Here is a 20972-nt window from a genome sequence, read left to right as displayed (position 1 = left end):
AGGATGATAGGCCTTTGGCTTGACCCAACACTAGGCTGCTCTGGGGCGGAACCTCAACGCCATAAACAAACTGGATGGAGGTTATTATTCCTAGGAAGGAAAAACCCCTGGCGCAGCCGAAGCCCCGATCCGAACAACTTCTGCCATTACAAGGTGACCTCCAAAACTTGAAGATCACCCCCTCCACTAAAAAAATAAACACATTTTAAAGGAGGCATCTCTTGCACTCCCTTCCTAGCGGGGTCCATTTTTCGCGGCGGGCTCTCCAGGCGCGATGATGCTGCGCGCACGCAGGAGACGCCGCCAGCTTGGAAGCGCGCTGCTCTGTTATCGCAAGCATGAAAATCTCTCCATTTATTTTTTTAAGCTGGCGGGAGGGACCCTCCGTGGCGATCGGAGGCCTTAAAGCCCCGCCAGATAGCTAGGGACCAAATGCAGCTCCTTTGAGGGCAGGGAGGCGAGGGACTGCCTTTCCTCGGCGGCGCTTTCCTGGCCCCTTTAACGCCTCTCTCCCTGCGCGCTGGCGGGCGCGCGTCCTCCCTCTCCAATTGCGCTCTCCGCAGTTCTACCTTAAGGGGCTCGTTGACATCAGCCGAGTGGGCAGGCCTGTTGTGTGGGTGGGATTTCCTGTGCTGGAGAGGTCAGCTGTTCCCAATCCCTCTTTTTCTCTCACTCCCTCCCCCTCTTTTCTGTCTCATTCCCTCTTTTTTTTCTTCCTCCCTACCCCCTTTCCCCCCTCCCCTGCCTCGTCTCCGCATTGCCAGGGCTTCACCTCGCTCTCTCTCTCTTTCTCTCTCTCTCTCGTGTGCGTCTCTCTCTTTCTCTACCCCCGACCCCCTCTCCCTCTCCCTCTCTTCTCTGGCGACTCGCCGGTGCCTCTCGGACTCTTTGGGATTTTATACCTAGTGATGTGTAACTTACAGGATGCCCAGTAGCGTTGGAAAGAGATTTAAACCTACCAAATACATCCCGGTCTCCACAGCAGCAGCCTTATTAGTGGGATCTACTACTTTGTTCTTCGTCTTCACGTAAGTTTAAAAGGAGAACGCCGACGATACGAGCTTCTGTCAGGAAGCGGGGAGTGCGGGGGGGGGGATACGAATAAGGCCTGGTTTGTGGTGCCGGCTGGGTACCTTTCGGGGACTGGGTTGCTATGGAGGAGGCAGGAGAGTTGCTTTGATCCATTGGAGAGGCCCCTGCGTTGGTGTTGATGCTTTCGAGGTGCCCAGATCTCTCTCCCCCCCCCCCTTGGGGGTGGCGATTGCGGCGGCCGTGGCGTTGGGTGGGGTGGAGGGGGACGCTTCCTACTTTGCAGAGATTTTCCTGGTTATTTAATTCACATCCTCTCGCTCCAGCAGCCTTTAAAAAAGAAAAAGAAAAGATCCTCGACTCATAAGGAACCACCATTTCATGGCAAATCAGCCCTATCAGACTTGCGGCTGCTTGTCTGTGTACATTGGAGGCGCCAATTAAATGCTGTCTTCTTTTTCTGTCTCCCTCCCTCTCCCCCCGCGCTCTGCTCCTGTGCGCAAAAGGGGAGGGGAAAAGGGAGGGGGGGAGTTGATGTATGTTTTGAGTGAGCATCATCCTGAGAAGTGCAAAAGGCGCTTTTTTTTGCTGCAATTAGCCAACCCAAATCAAGCCTCTTGTTTTTTATATAGGCAGATTCAGCTCGCCTGCCTTGTCCCCCCCTTAAGCTGGCTGTGTGGAGCGAAAGAGAGAATTGGCCTCTGGGGCTTTTTTACAGCAAATGTCTTGTTGGTTTTGGGAGGATGGTGAAGGCTGCCTGGAGAAAATCCTTCGGAGGCAGCACCATTGAGCTTCTGGTTGTGCTGGAAACTCCAGTATTTAATGTGCACATCTTAATGGGGTTCATTCCCTCATTTAAAAGGAAAGGGGGAGAGATTTAAAAGCATTTGCCTTCATACACCCCCCCCCAAATGCTTTAGCTTGGAGATTTCCAGTAGCTTTCTTTTAGTTTTCTCCTCATTTTAAAATTTGCATGTAAAGGAGGGGATTGTTAAAGTAATTGCAATTACTTGCCTATTAAAGAAAACCTCTATATAACTTTGATTCCAGCAAAGATATAGTTTGTGCTCTGAACTGTTTGTTGGGTCTTGTAGCTCTCTGAATGGTAAAAGAATCCAAATGTTTATTGAGATGTTTAGAAAAAAACCCACACATTATTCTCTGCTGATTAGCTGTTAGCATGCGGTCTTATTTTCACTGGATCTGAGCTCAAGGGAAGATATTTATGGGGATGTAGTATCAAATGTGGGTCTAGCTTGGCTGCAAAAATGCTGTGTACGTGTGTTGACACCCAACCAAAGGTTCATGTCCTTGGAGTCATTGTTGTACCTTGATGGTAAAATGGGATGTTTGCATGAGAGATCAACGTGGGTTGTGTTGCCCTAGTCAAATGGTTCTGGGGTTGTTGCTTTAGTGTGTTTGTATCTGGGACAAATTGCATTTTTATTTATTTATTTTTTTGCTTTGAATGGCACATTGATTGAAAACTGCTTTTGAAAACTCTGGCTATACTTCCTGGATGAGACATAGACATAGCTGGTGGTTAAAGACTTGCTTTCCTCTTCTCTTCTCTTCTACTGACTCTTCCCCCCCCCCCAGCCCCACCTATTTTGCAGACTTGACCCCTTTCTAATTATAGGCAGTGCATCCAAGCTTACCATGGCACAAGACATTGGAAAAGTTGACGTATTGTAGGTGTAGGTCTGATTTTCGAAGAGAGTATTCCTAGGCTACCTGAAAGAATTCTGTTTCCCATATGAGATTGCCAGTTTGGTAGGTTCTGCTTCCAGGGCTCTACTAGCGTTCCCCAACTTTGTGCTCCTCCAGACGCTTTGGGATATAGCTTCCGTCAGCCCCAATCGGCATGGCTAGTGATCAAGGTAGATGGACACCAATATCTGGGGGACACCAGAGCAGGGGAAGATGCCGCCGCCTTCAAGAGTGCTCAGTGGATAAAGGGCCTTTTTAGTGGCAGCACCTCAGTTGTGAAATGCTCTACACAAAGACAGCTAGCTGCAGTGGACCCTAGTGTCTTTTCAACACTAGGTGAAGTTGTTTATCAGCTCTTGGCTTTGAATGGCTACCTTGGTGTTTTGCTATTTATTTATTTTTGTCTTTATTGTTGGTGCTTGCTTTAATTAATATTTCAGATTTAATGAGCTTTTGAAAATTATACATATGCTAATGGCTCTGGAAGCTTTGGCTGAAAGCCAGCGTAGAAAAAACAGTTTCGCTAAATAGAAAAAAAAACCAGATATTTTCTGGAAGAGGAGTCTCCTTGATTCAGAAAACCTTGGTATAAGAGCGATATTGAAACTGAGTAAAAAACTATTGGGAGCAATGGTGACCTATGGCGAGAGCCCTTCAAATCCCAGGTGGCCATTTGTGTGGTGCATGACCCAAAAGCAGTGTTGGACCAGAAATGTTTCAGCTGTGACTGTTTGTTCTGGGGACTTGATTTTCACTTTGAACATGTAGTTCAAATTAGCCATGCTGCAATATTTCATATTTGTCTATATTTGGCATTTGTGATATAGGAGGGCAGGAATGAAGCCATAAAGGGCCCTGTGGGATATCAGTGATATTCCAGTCCTATCCTTGTTTGTTCAGCTTTCATGCAAAAACCACAACAGGACACCTAAGTCTCTAGTTCCTTCACTTGCAGAAATATAAGGAGAAATATGCAGGAGGTAGTCCAACCATTCACTAACAAAGAAGGAAACTTGTTTCTCCTTTCCAATGTTCTGGGCAGTCAGTACAAAGCCAGTGGGATAATTTCACCACCACAAAGCTCTTATTTTAAAATTCTGTTTGATTTATTTTGTTTAACACAAGGAAATCCTATTCAACTGTCTGCAGTTTGGTTCTGATTCTGAATGTTGTGGCTCAACTTCCCTATTCCTTAAATCAGGCATAGGCAAACTCAGCCCTTCAGATGTTTTGGGACTACAATTCCCATCATCCCTGACCACTGGTCCTGTTAGCTAGGGATCATGGGAGTTGTAGTCCCAAAACATCTGGAGGGTCCAGTTTGCCTATGCCTGCCTTAGACCCTCTCGCTACAACATTTGACTATGGATGATGAAGGCTAAATGGATCTATCATCTTCCTATTTACCATTGCTAGGTGATTGCAGGCAATGCTTATTTGTCTCAGGCAAGTGGCTATTTGCAAGCCAAGCTCAATGAACTTGTGTAAACTCAGTGAGGTGGGCTAAGAGACTGGTGACTCCAAGGTCACCCAGTGAGCTTCATGATATTGTGGGGATTGGAACCCTCATCTCCCAGGTCCTAGTCCGACACTTTAACCACTACACCACCCTGCCTTCCTAGATTACTTCTGCTATGGGGCAGCTATATAAATGAAGTAGGTAAATAAATATGGGGAAAGCAAAATGCCATCTAGAAGACGATCTGAAATATTTTCCTTGAAGCTTGTTTTATTCTAGATTGTTTTATTCGATGTTTTAATGAACTGTAAACTGCTTTGATTTTCTTCCCTTTAAAGTATAAAGTGGTAGAGAAATGAAATTAATAATAATAATGATAGTAATAATTTTTTGATGGTAAAAAATGTTGCCTAGACATTCTATTGTAACTACTGTAACCTAGGTTTAAGGCGCCATTTGGCGGCTAGCATATATATCTGATGCATGGATGGCTTTAAACAATAATAATCATTTTATTTATTTATTTATACATACATACATACATACCCCACCCATCTGGCTGGGTTTCCCCAGCCATTCTTGGCAGCTTCCAACAGAATATTAAAAACATGATAAAACATTAAGAACTTCCCTAAACAGGGCTACCTTCAGATGTCTTCTAAAAGTCAGATAGTTGTTTATTTCCTTGACATCTGATGGGAGGGCGTTCCACAGGGCGGGTGCTACTACCGAGAAGGCCCTCTGCCTGGTTCTCTGTAACCTCACTTCTCGCGGTAAGGGAACTGCCAGGGCTGAACGATGGGGGTGGAGGCGCTCCTTCTGGTCTACTGGGCCGAGGCTGTTTAGGGCTTTAAAGGTCAGCATGAACACTTTGAACTGTGCTCGGAAACACACTGGGAGCCAATGCAAAAATGGTTTAGACAAATTAATGGAGGATAAGGCCTCAGTTCCACTGTTGGAGGCAGTATGCCTCATCTCTGAATGCCAACTGTTGAGAATTGCAATTTGGGAGATCACTAACCACAGTTGTAAAAAAGATCAACAGCGTTCCAAAAAAAAGGTCAAGTTTTCAATCCGGATTTTTCACTGTTTGAAATATGGCAACAGCACCTGCACTTTGAAGCTCCTTGCCTATTGACATCTGGAAAGTGCCTTCACTGGACTTCTTTTGATACCTGCTTGAAACATTTTTGTTTAGGCAAGACTATCCAGACATGTTGGCATTTTTAATCCTTTTTTTTAAAAAAAAACCTGTTAATTTTAATTATCCCTAGTTTTAAACATGTTTTTAATTGATAATTTTAATATCTCTTGTAAACTGCTTAGAGCAGTAGTTCACAGTTGGAGTTCCAGGGACCGTGGTCTCATTCACGTAACAAAAACTACAGTAGAAATATCAATTTTTTTCAAAAGTAGGGGGTCCATGGCTTAGCTTTTGAAAAACGGGGTCTGCAGCACTTAGCTTCGAGGTTTTACAGTGGTACCTCGAGTTACATACGCTTCAGGTTACAGACTCCGCTAACCCAGAAATAGTACCTCGGGTTAAGAACTTTGCTTCAGGATGAGAACAGAAATCGTGCAGCGGCAGCAGAAGGCCCCATTAGCTAAAGTGGTGCTTCAGGTTTAAAACAGTTTCAGGTTAAGAACAGACCTCCAGAACGAATTAAGTTCTTAACCCAAGGTACCACTGTACTACAATTACGTAAGTGGTGTATACATTTTGTTAAATAAATGCACGCACTCTCATACACACACACACCTACCTTTATTGATCCAATCATTCTGTTCCATCTTCCCTTTGGGGCTTGTGTGGCCTGGCTGAAGTAGGTGGAATGCCTCAGGTGGCCTCTGGGCTGCCGGCTACTCACCTGCCCTTTACATTGAGCTACCTTTTATGATCCTAATATCACAGAAGGATAGGCTGAGATCTCTTCATAGCCAAGACGCATTCCACTTTGCAGCACGTGCACTGAATCCGTACGGCACATCAGCTCTGGATAGCCCAGAGCACAAAACATACCGTAACCCACAGTTTCTGTCTCCTTAAGCACCGGTCCAAAGATGCTCTAAAATTTAAATCCTTCATGACTGTGTTAGAAGGGGACACACATCTTTTCTTGGACACCTTTAAGGAATGGGAAGGGGAGGGGGATGCAAAAAAGAGGTCCAGGGTGCATAATATCCCATGGTGCAAAGGTATGAGTGAGCAGCAAAGGCACGAGTGAGCAGCAATATTCCTGATTTAATAATAATAATAATAATAATTTATTTATACCCCGCCCATCTGCCTGAGTTTCCCCAGCCACTCTGGGCGGCTCCCAATCAAGTGTTAAAAACAGTACAGCGTTAAATATTAAAAACTTCCCTGAACAGGGCTGCCTTCAGATGTCTTTTAAAGATAAGATAGCTGCTTATTTCCTTCACATCTGAAGGGAGGGTGTTCCACAGGGTGGGTGCCACTACCGAGAAGACCCTCTGCCTGGTTCCCTGTAACATGGTTTCTTGCAGCAAGGGAACTGCCAGAAGGCCCTCGGCGCTGGACCTCAGTGTCCGGGCTGAACGATGGGGGTGGAGACGCTCCTTCAGGTATACAGGACCAAGGCCATTTAGGGCTTTTATGGGGTAACCTGCAGGTTAATGCATCAGCACGCAGACGCAGTCTCTCTCTCTCTCTCTCTCTCTCTCTCTCTCTCTCTCTCTCTCTCTTTCTCTCAGTGTAGGAGGGCTTGTGTGAAGTGTGTATGCTTGTTGAGTTATACAGAGCAACTATTTATTTCATAAAATTGATATACCACTTGATTGTTTTTTTTGAAAAAACAACCCAAGTGGTTTACAAAAAGAATAAAACAATACAACGATGAGTAAAAACCATTAAAACACCCAGAAACATGAAAACCAGCAATATGCTTTAAAAAAACTCAGCAGCATTCTAGATACCTAGGTAGGCTCGTCTAAACAAAGATGTTTTTAGCAGGCGCTGCAAAAGACTACAGTGAAGGTGTCTGCCTGATATCAATGGGCAGGGAGTTCCAAAGTGTGAATGCTATTGCAGTGAAAGATCGATTTCTTACAGATGTGGAACGAGTATTATGTGGCGCCTTCAATAGTGCCGGTTCTGCAGAATGAAGCGATCGAGAGGGTATATATTTGGTTAAGGTGATCTCGCAGGTGTACTCAGATGCCGCTGTTGTACATACAGGCACTCTGCTCGCTGAATGTTACATGCAGATAAATTTATGAGTGCAAATATTTACAGCCTGAACTTGAATATAATGTGTGAACACCCCTGTTGTGTCTCTGCATGTTCAGTATTGTGGGCCCAATTTTGTGGAACTCAACTCCCTTCTAGTTGAAGTCTAGACAGTTGAACTTCAAAGCCAGCCAAAGCCCTCGCCTTCATTTTTTACTACAGCAGGCTTTTAAATTCATTTCTGATTTTTTTGTTTTAAACAGTTCTAAGGTACTGAGTCTTCTGTCCAACTCTTGGAGATGGTTGTAAATTAAGCAGTGTATAAATGTTTGAAATAAATAAAGTGATTTTATATATGGTTTTTTCCCTCTTTTTAAAGAAAGGCTCAGAGGCCAGGTTTCATACACCTGGATGAGCAATTGGTAGTGGGTCAAAGTCTTCCATTAATTTTCCTCTGTCTTGACAACTAAGCAATCTCTAGGCAACCTTAGATGTATTCTGCAGATCTCCAAGCCCCCCACACGCCTCAGAGGCGCCATTTTGTTTTTGATTAAAGAAGATCTCTATCTGAAACCTTAAGGGCATGGATCCAACTGCATGATGTGTTTGAAACACATGAGGAAGTTAGGGGCATGTTTGTCAAGCGGGACCCTGCTCATGTTTGTTTGTTGATTTATCGCTATGTACTTATTGCAATAAGGGACGCGGGTGGCGCTGTGGGTTAAACTACAGAGCCTAGGACTTGCTGATTAGAAAGTCGGTGGTTCGAATCCCCGCGACGGGGTGAGCTCCTGTTGCTCGGTCCCTGCTCCTGCCAACCCAGCAGTTCAAAAGCACGTCAAAGTGCAAGTAGATAAATAGGTACCACTCCAGCGGGAAGGTAAACAGCGTTTCCAGAAGCGGCTTCGTCATGCTGGCCACATGACCTGGAAGCTGTACACCGGCTCCCTCGGCCAATAAAGCGAGATGAGCTATTCAAAGGGAAGTAGTCAAAGATCCCACTGGAACCCTAAGGCAAAATTAGATTTTTTTTTTAAAAACAACAACCCATTTTTGTGGCAGAAGGGAGTGCGAATGAAGAAACATGAGGAGTTGATTAACCCTTTCCTTGCACACCTCTTGCTCTCTCTTGTAGCTTTGCCCCTCTGGTGGGAGGCAGGGAAGAAGCTCGGAACAATTTAGAACCGAGAAACAGCAGTCAGGGACACAGTTTAGCCCTGTACTACAACTGCAATCCCAAATGTCTTCCTGAAAGCTGATTTCCTGGTATAAGAAAGAGCTGCCAGGACTACAGTATATGTCTTTATTTGTAATTAGAGACATGCAATATTGAACCTGGGACATCCTGCATACAGAGAAAAGCTTTTGCTATTGAGCGGCTCACCTAAATTTGCCAGTAATGTTTACTTTCAGCTAAGTCAATAAAAATCATATGCAGTGTTAATTAAAAGCTTCCCATTTGTAGGTTATGTCTATATTTTTAGCTTTGTAATAATGAAGAACTATACTAGACGGGAGAGGTGTTGAACAACTTGCAAGTCAGAATACTTTGTAGGTATCCTATATTCACTTTGGTGGATTGCAAATTGTGCGGGGGAGCTTTCACTCCTTAATATTTTCTCTCCCCCCCCCCCCCGTCAATCTTCAGACACACAGAGAAACATTCATGCTAAACATAATCTAGGAGCATAGAGGTGCAGCTCACTCAATTTGTGGCAGGGATTAGAGACTCAAAAAGCTTAGTTTCTTCTAAAATATTGCTTAATTTCCTATATGTATTTTTTTTAATTAATTGGGCCAAGTCCCACTTTGAAACGAAGGTAGCTTTCTTCCATTACGCTGCTTAATCGATAAGCTCTTTTACTCTTAATCTGGTCAGGCTTCGTTATGGATTGTTGTTTATAACCTTATCCATTCAGCTGGCAACCTGCGCCGCTTGGCTATTCTCTGATCTGGAAATACCGAAGGCTCCGGCAGCTCGCGTTTGGAAAGCCGACTTTGACCACAGTGCGCTCTCAAATGGGATTGCTTTGAGTGGAATGCCAGGTGGTGGGTCTAATTCGGTCCGCTGGAAGACTAGAGCTTAATTAAAGCTGTTTTGTTCAAACATGGTGTAGATGTCACTTTAAGTTAAAGACTGTGTAACATCTACTAGGGAAGCTGACTGCCGCTGAGAGGCTAAGAAGCTGGCTTAGGTGGCTTCTCTGCTCTTTTAAGTGCAGCCGAGAGATTGCAATTAGCTGGTAGTGGGATTTAAAAGGGACGTTCCCCAAACACTTAATCTAGTGCCATGTTATCCACCAATGCCCTTCCACATGGCCAAGATAGGAAACTGCTTTATACCAAGTCAAATTATTTACCCATCGATGTCATAACATTGACCAGTTTGATTAGCAGCAGCTCTCCTGAATCTCAGGCGGCGGTCTTTCTTATTAATTGTCACTTGGTTCGTTTAAACAGAGATGCCTGGGATTGAACCTGGGACATTCTGCATCCAGGCAACTTTGCTGTCACAGAGCCATTGCCCTAAATTTGCATGTAACATGTATTCGTCTGTAATGTTTGTCCGCAAGTAAATCACATTCAGCAAAGGTCCCCTGCAATGGTAGTTAAATACTTCCTGTTTTTGAGGATTTTTTTTGTATTATATTGTATAGTCATACCTCTTCTTGCGAGCACTTCATGTTTGATTTTTCGGGTTAAGAACGCAGCAAACCCGAAAGTGTTTACTTCCGGGTTTCGCCACACGTGCAGAAGTGTTCTGCACGGTTCACGCATGCGCAGAAATGCTCTGTTGCGCTTTGCACATGCGCTTTGCACTGCTCTGATTACAGACTTTTCGGGGTGCCAGTGGCACCCCGGAACAGATCATGTCTGCAACCAGAGGTACCATTGTATTGTATTGTTTTAACTCCTTCGGGTAGTGATAAAGCGGGATATCAAATCCAAACTCTTCTTCTTAACATTTTGATGTTTACTGACCTGGGCTCCTTTAGGAGAAAGGTCAGGATACAAATTTAATAAATAGTACTGGGGTTCTCCGTAGGCCCTCAAGCTCTTTCTCAGAAGAGTCGCTTCTGGGTTGGGTGGGATCCTGACAATTCCTGTGCCCTGTTTCTTGCTTTCGTTCCTCTGGTTCCCATTTCTGGTTCTTGGCTCTCCTCTGAATGCAGCCTGTGGCGCTGGTGGAGCCTTTGACGTTGGCCAATAAATGTCCAAGGTAAGACGCTAGAGTAGATTGATGAACTATGCTGCTTTACTTAGAGCTGAATGACCAGAGCATGTGGCTTCTCTCTGACAGCTGCTCTCGTCCTGGGCGTAGCTCAGCCAAGCTGAGAGTTCAAGGCCTTGAAGTGTGTTTATTAAAATTACATGGTAGGGAGTTGCCGTGCCGAATATAAATTCCCAAGATGACTTTCTACGATTACCATTTGATTTGTTTTTAAGAAACAGAAAAACCTTGCCAACAGTTAAGCAGCCAGTGTGAGCTGGGGTCACAGCCTATCATAATGGATGAATATTGGAGGCGTTAGGCTCAGTGGCAGAGCATGTCTTGGTTTTAATCCCAGACTCCTGGAAACTGGAAAACTATGGGTTGGCTGTGAGGGGGGGCCCTGCTTGAGACCCTTCAGAGCCACCCCCAGTCACTGGTGCCATCTGCATTATACATTTAAAGCAGTCAGGGGTGCGCAGATGAGGCGCTGCAGGTTGCGAACACTGCGGGTTGCGAACGTGCTTCCCTCACAGATCACGTTCGCAACCCAAGCGTCCATTTTAGCCAGAATTCTTTGAGGGAAAGAATGTGCTTTAAAGGTCTAGTGCCATTAAGGCATGCTGATTTCGATTTTCAAGTTTTGATATGCATTTTTACTATATAGGGTTGTGTTTTAAATGCGTCACGCAATATTTAAGAGATTGTTTTTATAAATAGGTGTCTGATAAGTGTCAGAAATTAATAAAGTCTAGTTCATTTACTTGGCTTCATCATATCGATGAAATAAGAGTTTTCTTCGCTTTTCTTCACAGACAGAACCCATAAATGGTTTGTTTTCTCAGTCTCCTCCATCATATACAAGTAGTCATTGATTTCTTTGCAAACACACAATTGTTTCCCTTCCATATTCTAGCTGCGCTGAGGTATGATGAACCTTACTGTGTCAAACCATTTCTTTAAATGAATCACCATCACTTCATTAGCGGAAAGGCTGATTTTTGTGAATTTCCGAGTCGCATTTGAGTACTGTTCATACACCTCGCTTGACAAGAAATTGAAATGACTATATTTAGGAAAGCTATTCCTGATGTTGACTCCAGCTCTCTGTCCAGTGAACATATGTGTGACCTAAGCAGCCAGCAAATCCTCTTCTTGTTCTGCTAACAAACTCAGCCAGAAGAATCTTTTGCAATCCAAAATAGCTGTTCCAGTAGAACTGAGCTGTGGCCAATATTAGCTCCATATAAGCCATCCCATCTCTTGGGGTGCAGCTGAAGAGGTCTTCTGTGGAATGTCGGGACTGTGTGCGTTGGACTATATCAAGCATATTCCATTTATAAATAGCAGCAATTTAAATGAAAATGCTCAAACTGGCTGGAAGCATTTCCTTGCCAGGGTGGGAGCAACTTGGTGAATGGTACACGGTTGGGCCGCAGAGTGTTCCCTCAAGAGGAGTTACCCAGTTTGGATTTGATATCCCACTTTATCACTACCCGAAGGAGTCTCAAAGCGGCTAACATTCTCCTTTCCCTTCCTCCCCCACAACAAACACTCTGTGAGGTGAGTGGGGCTGAGAGACTTCAGAGAAGTGTGACTGGCCCAAGGTCACCCAGCAGCTGCATGTAGAGGAGCAGGGAAGCGAACCCAGTTCACCTGATTACGAGTCTACCGCTCTTAACCACTACACCACACTGGCTCTCAGCAAGCCTGGAACAAGGATACTTATAGTTATTGTAGTTCAGACCTCTTGTGGTGGGGCAGCTTCAGAAGGATGGGGAGGAGAGATGCCAACACCCTCTCCCCCCCCCTTTAATACTGTCACAGGTTTCTGGTTTGGGACTGGGCTGCTAGCCCCGAGTTTTAACACAGGGTTGGGAACCTGTGGCCCCAGGGGCCAAATGTGCCCTCTCTACGTGGAATAGTAATGGAATAGTCTCGGGGTGGGGTGCACATTTTTATTCTTATTTATTTATGATTATTACTTTCTCAAAATAATAAATAATATGATATGATATTATAATAATAATCTGGTTCCCATGAAAGCTGAATTTCTGTTGCTGGCATGGAGGAACACTCATTTTTGTAGATTTCTTCTCCTTCATGTTGAGAGAGACTTAAGATGCTGAAGACCGCCTCCACTCCCGTGACCTTACGTTAAATTTTCCAGTGGGCTGCTATGTGAAGATGCCCCTCCCTTGTCCTAGAGATGAGTTGTCTATCTGTAGACCTTAATATGGCAGGATCAGGCCACACATCTTTTTTTGAGTGAATCATTTGGTGATGATGGATCGTTTTCCTAAGTGTGGCTGTGCAGCTTGTTGGATGTGGATTGTGTCTGCTCACATATGATTCGATCTGACAAGGCATCTCTGCTGCTCTCTTAGGTTGCCCTTAAAATACAGTGAAATTGCTATTTCAATCCAGTTTCTGGTGGACAAGTTCTTACAGTGGTTGCTGTTCCCTTTGAACTAATTAGGAGTACCCGTAATTATGTTAGGCTCTCTAAATTGAATTAGAGAGTTGCTTTGTTAACAAGAAGATCCAAGCATCACAAGCCAGTCTTCACAGCAAAGAAAGCTGTCTTCAGAATATAACCTCAAGATATTTGTCACTATTTATTATAGCAAAGAGCAACAACAAATTAAGAATGGCTTAATTCGCACACAAAAAAAGTCTTTATAATATGAGGAAGAGTTTTAAAAAGCTGGGCAGATGTTGACTTTGGCTCAGTTCAGAGTCCAAATGTGGTTTCAGCTAACCATAGTTTAGAACGCATGGCATAGATTGAACTTCCAAATGTGCCTTGAACAAACCATGGGATTGTTTCCAGTCGTCTCAGTACTTCTTCGGTTCACTCCTGCCTCCATAGTGTAACAAGTTCTGGAGGCAAAATGAGGTTTAATAGTCAGTACTTCTTCTTGGGGAACCCTGGGAATTGTTTGTTTCTGTGAGGAATCAGTGCCTCCTAACAACTCTCTTCACCCCTAACAAACTACAACTCCCAGGATTCTTTGGGGGAAGCCATGATGGTTTAAAGTGGTGGTATGATACTGCTTTTTGTATACTGTGCCGATGAGGAATTAGATTATTTCTGCTGCAAGTGGCAAGTACTCATTCTTTCGGTGGGATAGTCGCTATCAGTCACTTCTCAGCTATGTGGGTCACTCCACGCCAAATCACCTGGTGCCATGTGCTCTCACAACTCAGACAAAAAAATCACTTTGAATGGTTAGTGACCCTTTTCTGTGGCACTTAATGCCATTTTTATACTTTATAGGCCAATTGGTTGAAAAATAAGCGGAACAGGAGGTTTTTTCTAAACTGACGCAGAAATTGCATTAGCCTAAATCGCACAAAAAATTCAAAAATTCTCTTGGATCAAAAAATCTTTAAAATTTAATTTGAGGTTCTCTCATAAAAAAATATTGAAGAAAATCTGAATCGTGAGAGCACGGTCGAGTATTAAAATCAGGTGATTTGGCATGGAATGACCCATGTAGGTCCCTGTTGTTACTCTTCCTATATTGCGGTTTTCTTTCAATATCTAAATAAAACATTTTTGAAAACAAAACAAATGAGCCTGTCCATACCTTGTCTTAATGTGGATTGTGATCATGTACACAATGTAGTTCTCCTAGTTAGATTTTCAAAGCATAGGGAATCTCTGGTTTTAGGGTGGAGAAAATGTGGGGCCGCAGTACTTAGAGGAGAGGCAGAAGGGGTTCAAAATCTGCATTAAGGTAAGGTATGGATGGGCCCAACACCTCTTATACCAACTTTAAGGATATTTCGGAAATCACTGTGAGAAAATCCAACCCCACCCCATAGCAGCTGTGTTCCATGCTTCGCACCAATTGCTTGTTATTGTTATTATTAGTCATTTCTGCATTTGGCAGAGTTCGTCAGCACCGATTTGCTTCCTCCTCCTGAATGTCCTGCTCTTTAGAGAATGTTTCTTTGGAGCTCTAAGCTCTTCTGAATTACGTATTAAGGCAATGATCGCAAGGCTTTAGGACTCCAGATGGACCTTTTTCCATTCAGGCCTTGCAGTATGGCTTCTGACAAGCCTTATTTCTTGCCCCATCATTTTAAACGTTAAGGTGATAAAAGTAGGAAGGTTGTGTTGTTCATTTGGGGGTGGGGGTGGGGGAGGGAAACACCACCACTTGCCCAGGAAGAAATACCATTTTGTACTCTGTGAATTTCATAATTGGGGAACTCTGCTCTGGATGACTTCAGTGTCTATTGTTTTCGTGCTTACTACAAATGGTTGGCAAGTTCAAGACCTTCCTTACAATGGGAATGGCAAAACGTTGGCCTTCCAGGCATTGGAATCCACCAGCCATCAGCTCTAGTCACCATGGCCAATGATCAGGAATGCTGGGAGTTGTAGTCTAAGAACATCTGGAAGGCCACAGGCTCCCCACCATGGTCTTTAAAGATCAGTCTCTTTTTTGGACAGGGATAGGGTGCTCTGGTTGGGACGCGGGTGGCACTGTGGGTTAAACCACAGAGCCTAGGACTTTCTGATCAGAAGGTTGGCGGTTCGAATTCCCGCGACGGGGTGAGCGCCTGTTCCTCGATCCCTGCTCCTGCCAACCTAGCAGTTCGAAAGCACGTCAAAGTGCAAGTAGATAAATAGGTTACACTTCGGCGGGACGGTAAACGGCGTTTCCGCGCGCTGCTCTGGTTCGCCAGAAGCGGCTTAGTCATGCTGGCCACATGACCCGGAAGCTGTACGCCGGCTCCCTAGGCCAATAAAGCGAGATGAGCGCCGCAACCCCAGAGTCGGTCACGACTAGACCTAATGGTCAGGGGTCCCTTTACCCTTTACCTAGGGTGCTCTGGTTTGTTATGATTTCATTGACTGGCCACTCTGGGAACATGGGAAGCCGAGCTAAATTGACTGGGGGGGAGAGGGGTTGGAATGTGACCACCACACACACACAAAAATGGTGGAGAACATTTGGAGACAATTCTAGAAAGTGGCCTGTTTTTCTAGAGAGATGAGAAACAGAAGAATCTCAGAGATTTGGCTCATTAAACATGTCTTCTGGGGAAGGAGATTGCTTCTTAGGTATACTGGGCTTCAGCTGCTTAGAGCTTCCTAAATCTCAATAAGTAGCTTGGAAGATTATATGGTCCCGCACAAGATAAATGAGGATTGGTAAGATTTTCTCAGAGATACCTTTCCTCTTGAGGAGTCTGGCTGTGTTTTCACAACCGCTGCTGCTTTTGAACAGTCATTAAGTTCTACCCTCAAGGCAGAAAGCAGCATAGCAGTGTAGCCTTGAGATTGCAAAATACAATTTCCCCTCTGTAGTAAATCCCTTATCGTTTGGTTACCTGTTTATACAGATGCATGTACCCTTTCCTGTATGGCAGGAGCAAGTTTATTTTGCCAGAGTAGTTCCTCTGCAGGAATCGCCTCCCATCTTTTCACCCATTTCCTCCTTCCCTTAAAAATAAAATAAAGGTTTATCATCATATAGCCATTGCATTCATGCCAAGAATCAAGCAGAGCTGTTGGACTCAGCTGTTTTGTTTTTACACACAGGTCTTACACAGCAGTGTGACTTGGAACGAGTCTTCCCTGAGCCATTGTTTGAAAATTTAATGCTCTAATGCTGTTGTCTTTAAACATTAATTCATCTCATTCTGCGCTGGCAGATTTTGTGTGCCAAGTTACATCTCTGGCACTGTAGAACAAGATGAGTGGGGCAGATCTAATAGTCAGAACATGGGATTTAAAGAACTGAAAAATTAACTGGCTTTCACCCCAAATCTGCTGTTTACTTATTATTATTTACTTATATTGTTACTATTATTTCATTAAGACATGAGGAATATCAAAATGATATTATAATATCACTTTACATATGTAAAATTTCGCTGTTGTGCTACAGCAATCCTGGCAGCATCCATTTGGTGAAATGTCTTCATAACTACTAAATCCACATAAGAGGAGCTTATTCTCTGCATTTATATCCTACCTTTTTCCCTAGGCGGTACATGGTTCACCCCGTCCTCAGAAAATCCCTACAATGATTCTGTGAGGTAGGCTAAGAGGTTGTGACTGGCCCAACGTCACCCAGTGAGCATCATGACTGAGTGGGAATTTGAACCTTGATCTCCCAGGCCCTAGTCTGACACTCTAACTACGCCAGCCTGCCTTCAGGCAAGTGGATATTTGCAAGCCAAGATCAATGAATTTGTATAAATTCAGTGAGGCTGGTTAAGAGGCTGTGACTGACTCCAAGGTCACCCAGTGACCTTCATGACATAGTGGGGATTGGGACCCTGATCTCCCAGGTCCTAGTCCGACACTTTAACCACTACACTGCACTGCCTTCCTAGATTACTTCTGCTATGGGGCAGCTATATAAACTTAAGTAGGTATATAAATATGGAAAAAGCAAAATATCACTTAGAGAAGGATCTGGAATATTTTCTTTTAAGCTTGAATTTGTTTTATTCTGGATTGTTTTTATTTGATGTTTTAATGTGTTGTAAACCGCTTTGAGATTTTAAAATATAAAGCGGTATAGAAATGAAATGAAAAATAAAAACTTCTCCTGGGGAAGGGGGAAAGGCACTTAGACATTCTGTTGTGGCGACCGTAATCCTGGTTTAAGGTGCCGTTTGGTGATTAGCTTATATATCTGAGTTTCTTCGTGCTCTGCATTGCAGCAAGGCTTAATCAGGTTGTAGGACAAGGAGAGGCCTAGATATCTGGATGCACAGAAAGGCAGGACAAATGGGTCACGTCTTCTACAACAAAGTCCTCTGAGACAGAGGAAGACAGAGCCACATCTTCAGACCAGGGAGCTGAGGACCGGGACTTATCTGGTAGCAATGGCCCAGGGCTTGCCCTTCCATCACCTTCTTATTTAATCCCAGAAGAACTGCCCTGTCCAGTCGGCTGCGTGCTCTCTGCCAATTTCTGGTTGACTGGATTCTCTTTGCAGTCTCAGGTCCAGAGAGAGAATTATGCTGACCTCGCGTTTTCCATTGACCTTCCATGAGATTCAAAGAGAGAGGGAGAGAGAATGGCTTGAGATCTCCTTTGCGTGTTTCCATTGTAATCTTTGTGACCTTCCCCTTCCCCACACTCCAGTTTATTTTCTGCGAAGGCGTTATTAGTCAGTGGAATCGGGTTTTTCCCAAAGGGAATGACAGAAGTGCAAACAGTCTGAGCCAATTTAAAAAAGAAAGAAAGGGAGAAAAGGCAAGAGCACAGCGCTTTAGAACTAGACTGTGCTTTGGAAAAGCAACAACAGCCCCTGTGTTTGTGGTGATGGAGAGGAAGCACATTAGGGATGAGGATGGGTGCAAGGCGATTTGCTCCCCACCCACCCATCACTGTTGTAACTGTTCCGTGATGCAGCTGAAACTGGGTCTTTGACAAGCGAGTTTGCATGTTAGATCTGTAATTAGCCTTGACATTTCTGCCTCTTTTATCGCCCTTGGATGGTTTCAGAGAAGCAGAGGGCTGACAAGGGAGACAGGATGTGTGTATCCCTGCCTCTGAGACCTTCCTTCAGGAGGGGATGAAGGTGGCACATTTTATATCCTGTCTCCAAGGAACTGGCTGTTGTGGGTAGAAAGGGGTAGGCAGCGCCAGCGCAAAGGGTTTTGTCGCCTGAAGTGGAGCAGCAAATGTCCCCCACTGCCAAATCAAGGTGCGTGCATTCGCATCCACATTAAAGCACATGGGTTCCCACCCCAAAGAATCCTGGGATCTGTAGTTTACCACATGGAGCTACAGTTCCCAGCACCCTTGACAAGTGGCAGTTCCCAGGATTATACGGGGGAAGCCATGTGCTTTCAATGTGGCCCATTATCCAAGGCCAGTGATTGAATTTAAGTCGCATGAAGGGAAAAAGTAAAGCTCACAAGCTTCTCCTTTCCCCCAATAATAAAGGCTAAATGGCGGTCTTTTCATGACACTCAGATTTAGCAGCCTGAGGCAGCCATTTCACTCTGCCTAATGGTAGAGGGAGAGAGGGGGTGATGCATTGAAACCAGCAGAGTTGACTGTTCCTTCCTTCTTGCTCCTCCCTCCAGGATTGGTTGAAGGTGAATTAATCCCAACCACCCAAATTTACTCGGAGCGGGGGCTTTCAGTGTGCCTGCTCCTGTTCCGTGGAACAGCATTCCCGTCGAGATGTTGTTGTTTAGTCGTTTAGTCGTGTCCAACTCTTCGTGACCCCATGGACCAGAGCACGCCAGGCACTCCTGTCTTCCACTGCCTCCCGCAGTTTGGTAAAACTCATGCTTGTAGCTTCGAGAACAACTATCTCGTCCTCTGCCATCCCCTTCTCCTTGTGCCCTCCATCTTTCCCAACATCAGGGTCTTTTCCAGAGAGACTTCTCTTCTCATGAGGTGGCCAAAGTATTGGAGTCTCAGCTCCAGGATCTGTCCTTCCAGTGAGCACTCAGGGCTGATTTCCTTCAGAATGGAGAGGTTTGATCTTCTTGCAGTCCATGGGACTCTCAGGAGTCTCCTCCAGCACCATAATTCAAAAGCATCCATTCTTCGGCGATCAGCCTTCTTTATGGTCCAGCTTTCACTTCCATACATCACTGCTGGGAAAACCATAGCTTTAACTATACGGATCTTTGTTGGCAAGGTGATGTCTCTGCTTTTTAAGATGCTGTTGCTTTTCTCCCAAGAAGCAGACGTCTTTTAATTTCGTGGTTGCTGTCACCATCTGCAGTGATCATGGAGCCCAAGAAAGTAAAATCTCTCACTGCCTCCATTTCTTCCCCTTCTATTTGCCAGGAGGTGATGGGACCAGTGGCCATGATCTTTGTTTTTTTGATGTTGCCCATCAAGATAGGTGCTTACTGTTTGTACTTTCCAGAAACAACTGAAGACATTTTTGTTCCAAAGTCTATGCTTCCCCTCGAAAGGCACCCTTAATCCCCACCTGTCTCCCATCATGGATCCCAATCCAATAATATGGGGTTTTGCCGTGGTCTCCCATCCAACTTCTGACCACAGCCCAACCCATTTAGCTTCAACAAGGTGCCCTCAGACCCTGGGACTGATCTGGTGTAGGACAACTGTAACACATGCAGCAGATAATAGTTTGCTCCGCCAGCTGTTGTTGTATTGGCGAAGTAGCCTTGAAAGGATCCATCTTTAGCTAGGAAGAGCTGGCAAGAGCCAGCGGGTCTGCAAGAATTTTTTAAACCCATCTCGTCCTATTCAAGTCTGGAATATGCTAGAGATTGACTTTCACTCTGTCCTTATGTTTCATTTGCTTGAAAGCTTCTGGAAAGTTTATTTCCTTGGATAAATATACTCCCAAGCTGTCCAGTTTTGTCGTATCTGTGCCAAGCTTCTGGAAATAGCTTCATTATATGTGTGCATGTGTGTGTGTACACATATATTTATATGGAATGAATAGTTGCAAGGTTTCCCACTAAGCCTTCCTCTTTGCTGTTGGACATAAGCAATGGCATCAGGTTGGCTCTTATTTCAGACTATGGTGGGTGCAGCAGGGCTTGGAGAAAGCATGCCAATAGGAGCAGATACTCAAATTGGCTTTCTGAGGCTATAAAACCGTGGTGTAATTTATCTTATGAACAGCCTTTGCTTATGCACATAGGATTCTTCCTTTGCTTCATGCTTCCGGTGGTGGTTTTGGTGAGCACTAGACAGCATCTTAAAAAGTAGAGACATCACCTTGCCAGCAAAGGTCCATATAGTTAAAGCTATGGTTTTCCCAGTAGTGATGCATGGAAGTGAAAGCTGGACCATAAAGAAGGCTGATGGCTGAAGAATTGATGCTTTTGAATTATGGTGCTGAAGGAGACCCTTGAGAGTCGCATGGACTGCAAGAAGATCAAACCTCTCCATTCTGAAGGAAATCAGCCCTGAGGGCTCACTGGAAGGACAGATCCTGAAGCTGAGGCGCCAATACTTTGGCTACCTCATGAGAAGAGAAGACTCCCTGGAAAAGACCCTGATGTTGGGAAAGATGGAGGGCACAAGGAGAAGGGGATGACAGAGGACGAGATGGTTGGATAGTGTTCTCGAAGCTACCAGCATGAGTTTTACCAAATTGCGGGAGGCAGTGGAAGACAGGAGTGCCTGGTGTGCTCTGGTCCATGGGGTCACAAAGAGTCGGACACGACTAAATGACTAAACAACAACAACAACTGCGGCAAAGTGATTCAGGCAACTCTCTTTCCTCCAGCCATTATTTATGCAAGTGGCCATATTTTCTGGGGCTGATGGGAGTTGTATCTCAGCAACATCTGGATGGCCTAGAGGTTCCCCACACCTGGCTTAGCACAGCAGGCCAAATGGTACACCCAGCTGTGTCGCCCTCACACATTGCTGTTACTCCTTGCTCCCC

At 44.6% G+C, this 20972-nt stretch overlaps 1 protein-coding gene and 1 pseudogene across 2 annotated transcripts in view; both read left to right on the top strand.

Moving 5' to 3' along the window:
- The first annotated feature begins 889 nt into the window (after positions 1–889).
- The window catches only part of ZDHHC8 (zDHHC palmitoyltransferase 8), a 146003-nt gene continuing 125920 nt past the window's right edge, over positions 890–20972 (top strand). The window contains exon 1 of the mRNA XM_081174826.1: positions 890–1028. Coding sequence (XP_081030952.1) covers positions 925–1028 — 104 coding nt within the window. The 5' untranslated portion in view covers positions 890–924. The remainder of the gene's footprint in view (positions 1029–20972) is intronic.
- Positions 890–20972, top strand: part of LOC308575934 (serine/threonine-protein phosphatase 2A activator pseudogene) — a 48240-nt pseudogene continuing 28157 nt past the window's right edge. Inside the window, exon 1 of the transcript XR_014013435.1 lies at positions 890–1028. The product of XR_014013435.1 is annotated as a serine/threonine-protein phosphatase 2A activator pseudogene (transcript). The remainder of the gene's footprint in view (positions 1029–20972) is intronic.

The sequence above is a fragment of the Podarcis bocagei genome, assembly GCF_964188305.1.
Source record: "Podarcis bocagei genome assembly, chromosome: 16".
NCBI lineage: Eukaryota > Metazoa > Chordata > Lepidosauria > Squamata > Lacertidae > Podarcis > Podarcis bocagei.
Note: the sequence above shows the minus strand (reverse complement) of the source record. Positions and strands in the feature narration are given on the sequence as shown.